The 11960-nt window shown below is 50.2% G+C and overlaps 1 protein-coding gene across 1 annotated transcript in view; it reads right to left on the bottom strand.

Moving 5' to 3' along the window:
• Positions 1-3791: 3791 nt before the first annotated feature.
• Positions 3792-11960, bottom strand: part of YY1 (YY1 transcription factor) — a 34004-nt gene continuing 25835 nt past the window's right edge. The window contains exons 3-5 of the mRNA XM_047797183.1: positions 7607-7667; positions 5921-6079; positions 3792-4965 (exon numbers count right to left, since the gene is read on the bottom strand). Coding sequence (XP_047653139.1) covers positions 4783-4965; positions 5921-6079; positions 7607-7667 — 403 coding nt within the window. The 3' untranslated portion in view covers positions 3792-4782. The remainder of the gene's footprint in view (positions 4966-5920; positions 6080-7606; positions 7668-11960) is intronic.

Here is an 11960-nt window from a genome sequence, read left to right as displayed (position 1 = left end):
GTGCCAGGACACTCGCAAGGATGTGCCCAGGGCTGTTCAGGCAGCTGTCAGACCGAGCAGGAGCTTAGAGGCAGGTATGCTGTGTAAAGAGGTGGCTTAGAGATTGAGGAACAAACAAGAACCACAGGCATTCAAAAGCTTAACAACATTATGCGTTTATTATATTTTATAGAGCCATGTTACACATGCTTGGTGCTTCAAACTGAATTATCGTTAAATGTTTTTTTCTGGATGCAAAGCCATCTGATGCTGGATGCGGATGCCTTAAATACTCTAATATTTCTGCATCTATGACCTATGAGCTAAGGGAAAACCAAGGACAGTTCCAGAAACGGCAGACATTTGAGAGAGAGATGTACATGAGACGCACAGTGAAGTCCTTGAATCGGGGCCTACAGAAGTTACCAGAAAGTGAGTAAAAACAGAACTGTCCTACGAAAAGTTGGACCAATCACCACCTGTAGATAGCAGAGCCCTGCACCCGCGAAGGCTGTCGTCGCAGACAGGTTGCTGTTTGGTACTGACCCGCTTTCCCTCCATCGTGTATAAGCAGACCCCGTGCGGCCCCGACACAGAGCAGCCAACACAACCCCGCACAGCCGCCGGCCCCTCCCCACGACACCCCAGTGCCGCCTCTTACGGCGTCTGAGCATCTTTCGTCAAGAGCAGTGTGATCAAACTGCCACTCTTGGATAACCGGTCATCGCGCTCTAGGCGACCGCGGTGCCACCACACCCCCCACCCCCCTCCCGTCGACTCCCAGAGATGCTGGCGGGAGACATGGAAGCCGGCAGGACCGGTCTGTGGGAAGTCTGGTTTGCCTGCCGATCTAAGGCTGCGGTTCCATCTTCACGTGCCCTCCCGGGTTTCCTACAGGGAGCGGGCGAAGCACGGCAGCGGGCACGCCGCCCGCCCCTGCCATCAGGGCCCAGGCCGCCCCAGCTGGACTAACACCCTCTCCGGCCTGCCGCTGCTGCTCTCAAACCACCTTCGGGCCACCAGGAAAGCCACGACAGGGGCAGTGACAACCCGAGCTCTCCAGGTCCCCAGCCAGCCACTCAGCCGAAGGCTTCTGCGCAGGCACGAGGGCCCCGGGGACGACTGTCAAGCAGAAGAGCGGGCTGTGGAGAGCGGGACAGCCGGGGGCCGGGGCCCCCTCCCTCCACCTCCTGGGTTGAGTTTGGGCGGAAGGCACCTGCCAGGACCTGCCGGGCCTGGGCTCCGACAGGGGCACCCGAGGGCAGGGTCAAGCCGTTGGTGACAGGCACAGGGCTGGCTTTAGCAGCCAGGAGGAAGCCTCGCGGGGCGGTCACGGCATCAGGTGGATGCCTGTGAAAGGCCTCGGCTCCCCCCACCCCCCGTTCTGACCTCTGGGATCCTTGCTTTTGCTGGTGGTCAGGTGTCAAGAGGACAGGAGGAGTTAAGGACCAATAACACGGCCGCCCTGAGCCGCGCCGATCCCAGGTCAGAGGAGTCGGGCACGAGAAGCGAGCCGCTCCCTCTGCCTGTGTGTGGTGGGGGCGGATGATGGCTGAGGGGACCCCATCTTGCCCAGCCGCAGACCAGACTGAGAGGTTAAGGGACAATGGGGAGGTGCCGCCAAGCAGAGTGGGCCGCAGGCAGCCTACTCCACGGAAGCCTCTCGTCTGTCTGAACAAGTGAACTAGAACTTGGCTGGGAACCCCTGGCAGGCGTCGAGCACACTTCAAAGGGTCTCCCTTTACTCCAGGTGAGCAAAGTAACTGACATTAAAGAATGCACATGAAAACCAAATTAAAGAAAATCTTGATTTTCCTCAGATCCTCAGACCTTGTCTAGGCACAGCACACAGACACCATATGAAACCAACAGTGAGTTCAATGTCACCTTGGAAAATAAATGTCACTCTGGGGTGACAGTTCTTTATACAAACATTATGCTTCCCCTACACCCCCACTACCAAAAAGGGGGAAAAGAAGAAATCCAAAAATAGAAAATACCATCTTGTTAAAGGTACTCATCCTCTGGCGCTTGTATGTTACATATGCGAGAAACATGCATTTATTTCAGCTCAGATGTAAGAAAATATGTCTATCAGTATTACTTATAAATCCGATTAATTCTCAAGACAACTGACTCACTGTTAAAACACCACTTTAAGTTTTAGTAAATTACATCTTTAGCAAAATTATAAATTCTAACCACAAGCGAAACGGGTTTGAGTCACAGCCACGGGAACGACCTCTACGCTACAAGGTGTCCTTTATCCGTTTCCCACACTGCTCTTGTCAACTGCGCGTGCTGTGTCACCCAGGAACCTGGACGTTAATTTGTCTTCAACGCCCACTGAGATTCCTCTCAGAAATGAACTCTGCAGACTGAGAGAAGACATGTGAACGGAGAGTCGAGGGGAGTGGTGGCGGCTGACTCAGCGCAGAAAGGGACAGAGATGGCCGTAGGCACCCCCAAGGGGTCAAGGCACAGAGGAAGAGGGGCCGCCCTCCACTCGGGAGCCTGGCTCCGGTAGGTTCCCCGCCTGGCCCTCCAGGGTCCGCCACGGCACGAGTCCGTCCGGCCTCAGGCCCTCGGGCGGGGGTCCTGAGGACAGCGCCAGGACCAGGCTCCAGGGTGGCACACGACTGGGCGAGGGCGAGGGCGAGGCAGCTGCAGCCTCCTAACACAGCCACCTGGGGACGCTCGCCTGCCGGCGGGGAGGGAAGTAGGCAGCGGTGGACGCCTCTGCCCCAGGTCTGGTCAGAGAAGCACCTGTTCGCACTAGGGCACTCGGCTTGGAAGGGGACCTCCGTCTGCCGCGGGCTTACCTCTCTCCTGCCTGCCAGATACAGCAAAGCCTGGCTTATCCAGAGAACAGCTGGGGTCTTCTGATTAACTCAGTTCCATCAAACTACTCACTCAATGGATAACAGATTCTGAACAAATAAAAAAAAGTGTCTCAAGTTACATTTTTCATTTATGATTCAGAAGGCACTTCAAAATTCCGGAGAGCCACAGGGTCACTGTCATAAGGTCACCACTCCTCCTGCACAGGACCGATGGAGAGGCCGTAGAGACAGAGCTACGTTTTCGACCGGATGGTGTCCTGGACGTCTTGTAAAGGGATCTCTGATGTTAGCTAGTCTGTCTATTACCTTGAAGAGTCAAGCATGCAGCACAAAGACACGGAGTAGGTTTGCATTTTGAATAAATGGGATTTTGCTGTATCATGGCAGTTCATAAAATAGCCTCGCGAGTCCGCTATTTGACTCTTAAATCCAAAAATCATCATCGTACATTTGGGAGGTCACAATGTCAGAGGTAAAGTACTCATTGAGCACAGTTTTCTTAACGACCTAACCACCTCGCCAGTCTGTACTCACTCTCCGCTTCGGCACTGAAGTCGGCTCCGGGCCCTCGGCTGCCACACCGCGCTGGCATTTAGATCCCACCGGAGGGAGGGACCAAGGCTCTCAAACGAAGCAGCCGCTAACCCTAAGTGCTCCCTGTCAGACAAGCCAGGGCCTGCAGGAGCTGCTCCGAAGGCGGCCTGAGCAGTGCCATCGCCAGGGAGCACCTTACCTGGAGGACACACGCAGGCCGGGGCACAGGCGCTTCGGTCACACGTGTGCTGGGGGCGCTAACTCCACGATCCTATCGTCACCGGGCCCGATCTGGGGGACTCTGAGGTAGTTCCTTAACTCGGGGTGCCTGGGGCCTACTCTCTCTCTCTCTCTCCGAACCGAGTCGGCACATGTGGAAGTAGCAGGATGTCCATGCATCGCTTTAGTCACAAGTCACTGCACTTGAGTGCAAAGTAAAGGAAACTTGAGTTGCTTTATTTAGCTTCCAATTTCTGGGAGGCTCAAGAATTATAATTATTCTGGACAACAAAAGGAAAGAAGACTGTGCTTACAGATCTCTTTTCTGCCATATTCTTTCTGTAGGATTGCTATTTTATTGTCGCCCTTTCTGTTACATGGGATGTACACGTCAGGTGTTAAAAGGTACAATACATTCTACGACTGAGCACCACTTTCTGTAACTGAACAGGCAAAGAAATTACACTGAACATCACCACCTGGCAGTATTTTTTGGAAAAAAAAAAAAGTGACTAAAATGGGTTTAAATTGATTAACACTATTAAATCACATCTAATATTTGATACTACATGATTCAATACAGCTATACGATACAATTATACAAATGTGTTAACATCAAAGAATACAACCGAAATTAAGATAGCAAACAAAACCTATATAACTTTTTTTTTTTTTACAGGAAAATACTTTTGAAGTATGCATGTAACTGCCCATTCTTTTAAAGAAAATCTACTGCAAGCAAAGTTATCAACCTCCAGAAAAATCACACATAGCATTACTAAGCATATCCCCAAAAAGTGTACAATATGCACACTTGGAAAATACAAAATTAAAAAAATTGTAAGCAACAGGTGAGCTTCATATTTATAAGAATGTGAAAAGAAGTCCCATTTTTAGCACTGTTGTATAAAGAATTGTCTTTTGATGCGAAGTTCATGAATTGTCCTCCTGTTGGGACCACACTTTACAAAAACACCGTGTTTTTGAAACGAGATTACAGAGCAAGATAGAGCATCTTAGCAATGTCATCTTATTAAAGTTTTTTTTTTAAATTTTTACTACTTTATCAAAACATGTCCCTTGGGTATGTAGGATTCATTTTTAAAATTCTTTTCTAGAAACAATATACAAAGGAGAGGCATGTTTATTCCCAATCACGCTCCTGGAAGATGCTTCCTGAGGCTGCGAAGGGCCTTCTCTCTTCTTTTCACTGGTTGTTTTTGGCCTTAGCATGTGTTAAGATGTGAGATTTCAGGTTAGTCGACTGAGCAAACTTCTTATTACAACCATCGAAGGGGCACACATAGGGCCTGTCTCCGGTGTGGATGCGCACGTGTGTGCGCAAATTGAAGTCCAGTGAAAAGCGCTTCCCGCAGCCTTCAAACGTGCACTGTCGAGGAGAGACCAGAGAAGCCGCTCAGACTCCGAGCGCTGGAGAGGCCAGCCCACCTCTCCACCAGGGAGGCCTTCTAGCCACATTCCAGAATCGGGGGGCAGGGAGCCCTAACTCCGCATGGACTGCCCTCATGAACCACTTAAAGACAGCCTAACAGAAACATTCGGCAAAATAGCATGACTCTTCCTGGGTATTACGTTAGGGTCCTAAGATGTGTGTAGATCTTTCAAATAATAAGACCACCGGTGAGGAAGGTTTCTGGTTTCAAGTGTCACAAAGAACCATGCTGGGTTGACCTACTACACTGCTACTCCATTCACCTGTTCGGGGGCTTCAAGACAAAGTACTAGCTGTTTTCTTTCATTTTTAGGGCCGCACCCTCGGCCTGTGGAGGTTCCCAGGCTAGGGGTCGAATGGAAGCAACAGCTACCGGCCTTCGTCACAGCCACAGCCGATCTAAGCCGCATCTACCGACTACACCGCAGCTCACAGCAACACCGGCCCCTCCACCCACTGGGTGAGGCCAGGGACTGAAACCACGTCCTCGTGGATGCCGGTCGGGTGTGTAACCCGCTGAGCCACAGCAGGAACTCCCAGTGCTATTTTAGACATTACTTCCATACGATAAAACTTTGTGACGTTCCTCCCGTCAACCAGTGGTTTAAAATACTTCAAAAAGCAAATGAACTACAGCAGATAAACTGCTCCAATCCCGTGGTGAAGGCCCCGGAACTCCTACTGGCCCCCATGAGCACCTCGAGACACCTGGCTCACCAGGTCTCCAGCACGTGCAGATGCCATTCGGGGGGGGGGGGGGGGGGGGGGGCGGGGTCGGGAGCCCGGGCAGCCCATCGGAGTGACCCTAAGGACGCTAAGACCCTGACCCTCTGGGGTCGCTGCCGTCCCGCCTGCAGGTACGGGGCGGGGGGGGAGAAGGGACTGGCTCTACCTGAAAGGGTTTCTCTCCAGTATGAACCAGTTGGTGTCGTTTTAGTTTTGAGCTCTCAACAAAAGCTTTGCCGCATTCTGCACAGACGTGGACTCGGGGGCCGTGGGTGTGCAGGTGCTTCCTCATGGCAGAGTTATCCCTGAACATCTTTGTGCAGCCCTTGGGACAGAGAGAGAGGCTTAGCGGTCCGCACTGCAAGCGGCTACCAACAGTCCATCACTCCAGAGCCTTCACCGGCACATTCAAACGCCCCCCAAACCCCTCCACTCAAAGTTGATTTCATAGGACAGGAGAAGCATTAATTCACCTAAGACAGAAACCCAGACAGTGAAAACAGGCCTTATTGTTATTTAAGGCCAACTCTTGTTTTACAGATGAGGACACTGAGGCTTGGAGATGTCTTTAAGTAGACTTGCCCAAGGTCGCGCCAGGAGTAGACCCAACACGCCGGCTTCCAGCTGCTCCCCAGCCGCCTCACCCAACTGTGCCCCCACGTGAGGGCGTGACACCGCCGGCAGCCCACCGCTCCCTGTGGCGGGCCGAGTGTTCTGTGCTTCGAGGAGCTGTCACTCGCCATGGCCTACTGTCCCCTCTTTCTCCTTCTGGACAGAGAAAGACGCAAGAGGGTCTCCAAGGAATGGCAACTACAGAAGACATGGGTTTTGCGACACTAGGAAAAGCAGCAAAGTGACAGCAGCGCAGGGTGGGGGAGAAGCGCCTCCTTCCCCCACCTCTTCTGCAGCCCAACGACGGCGTGCGAGCGGGGCAAGGACCGGGCAGCAAGAGGACAGCATAGGCAGGGGGCGGGCGGAAGCCCACGGTTTTTCAACCTTGACCCCTAGGGCTGAGTTTCCATTCAGGAAATGAAATGTTTAAAAAAAAAAGAAAAATCGAACTGGAAAAGCAGCACCCAGAGAAGCTTGCACTTAAGGCGTAGCTGTTTTCAAATGTTTCTTTAGTATTTGGGCATCAAGAGAAATCTTTCATTCTAAAACCTTGTACATTAAGAACATAAAAAACAAAAGAATCTGTGGGTGTACAGTCATCAGAGGTGGCACCATGAAACTAAATTTATCCTTCTCCAATTGCTGTGGGGGTTTTTTTCATTTTTTTATTCCATTCAAAATTTCTCCCCGTTTTTCTGTATCATCTATGTGATTCTTTACTCTCCTGTTAAAGCTTTACCTCCAATAAGTTCGAAACAGACCCAACCAATACCTCAAAGTCCTTTATAGGCTTCAGTTAAAGATGAATAATAACCACATTTGAAAACAATTAATTACCCCCCAGCAAGACAAAATTAACAGGGTGAATTAAAAAAAAAGTGCAAAGGAAATGACGAAGTTTTATTAAGCTTAATTTAGCAACACCCCAAATCATTTCCAAATTTCCATAAGGAGCCCACGGTCCCATAAAGGCCCAGGGGTGAGACACGACCCAGTGTCACTAACGACTGACGTGTCAACGATCCAAGAAGAAGTAAAATCCCAGTGCAGTACATTCAGTACCAGGGATAATACCAACCCTGGCGCCCCACAGTAGCCCACCGAATCGTGTTTCAATTCAGCGGCCTTTACGGAGCAGCAACACAACATCACGGCAACGACGATGGACACAGCAGCGCCATCTTGCAAGCGCTCTGAAACCGCATCCACAGCAACGAACCCTTCCCCCGGCATTACTTACTTTGTGAGGGCAAGCTATTGTTCTTGGAGCATCATCTTCTTTAATTTTTCTTGGCTTCATTCTTACCAAAGGAAAAAAAGAGAGAGAGATTTGTCGGGGTGGGTCGACTCGTCTGGCATCCATCGCAGCCCCTGAGGTGCTTCCCCTACAGGTACCAGACCTGAAGGGAGCACTTGCTTCCAAGAAGGGGAGGGATGTGCCGAGGACCTGTGACTGTGGCGCCCTCTCCCCCCGCAGGGACCAATGCTCAGACCAGAGCACCAGAGCGGTCTCCAGGCTGATGCGGGGGGTGGTGGCCTGGGACGGCACTTCCATCTGTGTGACTGAAACATCTGCTCTTTCCTCCAAGCTTTTTTAAAAAAACAGGATCAACAGCCCCCAAACCACAGATGAAACTCCTAGAGGGAACAAAGCAAGGTATCCCGAAACAGCTGCTGTAATAATAAAGGTGCCTTAAACATGGAAGTTAAGATACGGGAGGGTCTTACCTATTCACGTCCTGCACAACTGCTTGAAAGGGGAGAGGAGCATCTTAAACGGACAGAAATGCTCTTCACAGCAGATCATTTGTGCCAAAGGGTACAGAATAGTTCTTTTCAAAAGAGAACGACCGACACGCGTACAAGCAGAAAAGCTCCAGGAGGAAACACACCCCCGGAAGAGGGGCTCCCCTGGGAAGGAGCCCCGAGGGACTGGGGGAGCACCCCGAGCCCTTGCACACGCTCTGATTTTTAGCATACGATTAGTTCTGGTGGCAGTGGTGAGAGGGAGATTAAGTTCTGGCCTCTTGGTCACTCGGGGAGAGCGCCGGGAATCACTACCCAGAGAGCCTGCCGACTCGGCAACTTACCTAGTGCTATTTCCACGGAACCAACCTTTAAGTCTTTTGTCAAAACTTCCTACAGATCTGTGTGGGGTAGAGTGGCGAGAAATTAAGAGGGCCTAGAAAAACTAGAAAAAAGGTTTAAACCTCTTGAGACCCGTGTTCCTGACGGCCCAGCACTGCCATCTCACTCTCCTACGTGAGGACCTGCACTTAAGCAACAGCGACGGCGATGCCTCCTCGGCGGCAGGCTAACGCAGCACCACCTTCCACTGTGCACGGCCACTGCCGTCCGCTTTAGCAAAGGCCCTGCCAACATCCCCCTTCATCCCTGATCTGAGAGAAGGATGCCCTGACGCTTCCGACTGTGTAAGAAGTCCTCTGCGTCCTTGCCCCGGAAGAGCAGAGCTGAAGCAGTTTACCTGGTACCTGTAACGCGTCTCTAAGGTGCTTGCTCAAGAGTACAAACTTCATTCTCCCCAATTCCTACCCTGCAGACACTGCTTCTCTCCTGGACTTGGAAGAGGATATCAGTTAGCAAGCACTTTCAAAGTGCCTGCTGTGTACAGAGCTCTGAACTAGCCTTTGTGATCTTCAATGCCATTAAATCCTGGAGTTGGGTCTGAGTTCACGAAACAAGGCAGGACAAAAATTTGGTGCCACCTGGAGGTTATATAATATCCAAGTTAGAAAACAGTGATTCTCAGACTCCCCGTCGTGGTGCACGGGAACGAATCCAACTAGGAACCAGGAGGTTGCGGGTTCGATCCCTGGCCTCACTCAGTGGGTTAAGGATCCGGTGTTGCTGTGAGCTGTGGTGTAGGTTGCAGATGTGGCTCGGATCTGACGCTGCTGTGGCTCTGGAGTAGGCCGGCGGCTACAGCTCCATTTAGACCCCTAGCCTGGGAACCTCCATATGCCGCCAGTGTGGCCCTAAAAAGACAAATAGACAAATAAATAAATAATTTAAAAAAGAAAACAGTGATTCATATGAAAGGGTTCTAGTCCAATCAAATGTTAACAACGAAAATTCTAAGGAGTTCCCGTGTGGCTCAGTGGGTTAAGGACCTGTTGCTATTACAGCCGCGGCCTGGGTCACTGCTGTGTCTCGGGTTCCAACTCTGGCGAAGAACTTCTACGTGCTGTGGGCGTGGCCAAAAAAAGGGTGGGTAGGTGGGTATATTAAGAACCGAGCTTCAATCTTCCCAATTAAGATGTTTACTCTTTGGTTTTTCCCTTTTTTAGGGCTGCACTTGCGGCATATGGAGGTTCCCAGGCTAGGGGTCGAAATGGCACTGCAGCTGCCAGCCTACACCACAGCCATAGTAACGTGGGATCTGAGCCACAGCTGCGACCAACACAGCAGCTCCAGGCAATGCTGGATCCTTAACCCACTGAGTGAGGCCAGGAATGGAATGCACATCTTAACGGACACCAGCCAGCTTGGTAACCTGCTGAGCCACGAGAGGACTCCCGGCTGTGTACTCTTTGACGAGTCCACTCCAATGCTCTTGGCTTGGCTGTGAGGATGACTACATGAGCGTCTATCCAAATTCATAGAAAGGCACTCAGCTCATAAAAGAGGGTGAATTTTACCATATGCAAGTTATCTCAAAAACAAAACCAAAAAACTCACTCAAAGAACACATTCACTGGGTTGACAAATGTCAGACAGACACCTTTTCCCTGTTCCACCCATGTTAGGGTTTGAACATGTGGTCAATGGCAGTGAAGCACCTGTGCCAGTAGGACTGGATAGGGGTGGCCCAGTTATTTAGGAGGGTCCCCTGACCTCACACATTTTCTTAAATCCATTTGTAGGAACTTAAAATTTTACCATGGATATTTTCAAATATACACAAAAGTAAAAAAGTGCCACATGCCATTTATCCAACACTTGATTTTTTTAAATGTTATTGAAGTGGCATTTTTTTTCCCTTAAAAAGTCATTTTCAAAACATGTGTTAGTATTTAACAATACAGCGACATAATTCATTTTTAGAATTAGAGTCTAAAATACTAAAATGCAGCTGGGCAAACACCCTTGGACTCGAGGAGGAAGCGGAGGTGCTGACCACAGCTGCACCTGGTTCCCTGGCCGGTCACTCTCCTCCACCGCAGGTAAGGGAGGCAGCGTACGTGGCTCTCTTCCACACTGTATTTGAATGGAAGCACTGACAAGGTCATTTTCATGTAGATTCGAAGTGTTCTGTTTTGTAAGACAATTTTTTTTGGCACGTGGGAGTTCCTGGGCCAAGAACTGAACCCGTTCCACTGCACAGGCTTGAGCCATAGCAGCGACAATGTGGGATCCACTGAGCCACCAGGGAATTCATGAAATTAACATTTTAATGGCAATAACTGATATTTAACTTAATTTTTTAAAAGTATACATATCCTAATAGGAAGGAACCCTATGGTGCAACAGGTTAAGGATCTGGCATTGCTGTAGCTGTGACACAGGCTGCAACCTTGGAGTGGGTTTGATCCCTAGCCTGGGAACTTACATATGCACTGGTGCAGCCAAAAAAAAAATGTTTTTTAAATGAAATCCTTAAAAAAATAACAAAAGAAACCTTAAAAAAAAAAAAAGACCAAAATTACTGACCCACCCAGACGCGTCAGAAGTAAACCTTCAGTTTCTCAGGGACCGAAACTTTACAAGCTCCTTGGCACTGGAGACGATGACAAGAGCACAGGCGCCAGGGATGAGACGGAACGGGGCGCGTGGCTTGATGCCGCCTTCTACCAGCTGCAAGACCTTGAGCAAATCACTTAACGTCTCGGCCTCAGTGTCTTACTCTGTATAAAGGAACAACGCTACCTATGTAGAGCTGTGAGGACTAAAAGGGACGATGGACATTAACCTCTGGACAGAAGACAACTATCATCACGAGCCGGACCATGTGTGCTTCATGGGCCGGACCAAGGATGAGCTCACGCCTTAAAACCACGCCAGGCGTATTAACAACCCAGAAGGGGCTCGTGGCTCCCCACCGCCCTTTTCGACTACAGGACTGAGACTGGAGAAAGACGAACACAGGTAGAGGGGAAAGGCCCCTTCGATGCATTAGGAATTCTATGGCGGAGCCAGGTACCCAACAAGGAGTTTCCCAAAAACAGAGAACATGTCCCCTGGAACATGAGCACTGATTGTACTGTGCCATGTCCTTGGGCACACATGGACGCAACAACATTCACTGTAAAGGTTGGGCTCCAGGACCCGAAACAGCAGGAATTTCTTGTCCAATTTTCTTGGACAAACTTATGTAAACCTTAAGTTTCAACTAAGTTAAACCTGCAAAGGTCCCAGAAGCCAAGATGAAACATTTCTGAAGAAGTGATTCCTGAATGAAAATAAGCCTCTTGGAGTTCCCGCTGTGGCTCAGAGGAAATGAATCTGGCTAGTACTCATGAGGATGCAGGTTCGACCCCTGGCCTCGCCCAGTGGGTTAAGGATCAATCCGGTGTTGCTGTCAGCTGTGGTGTAGGCCAGCAGCTGCAGCTCCGATTCGACCCCTAGCCGGATAA

This window comes from Phacochoerus africanus, chromosome 9, assembly GCF_016906955.1.
Source record: "Phacochoerus africanus isolate WHEZ1 chromosome 9, ROS_Pafr_v1, whole genome shotgun sequence".
Classification (NCBI taxonomy): Eukaryota; Metazoa; Chordata; class Mammalia; order Artiodactyla; family Suidae; genus Phacochoerus; species Phacochoerus africanus.
This window is presented reverse-complemented; position numbering and strand designations above follow the sequence as displayed.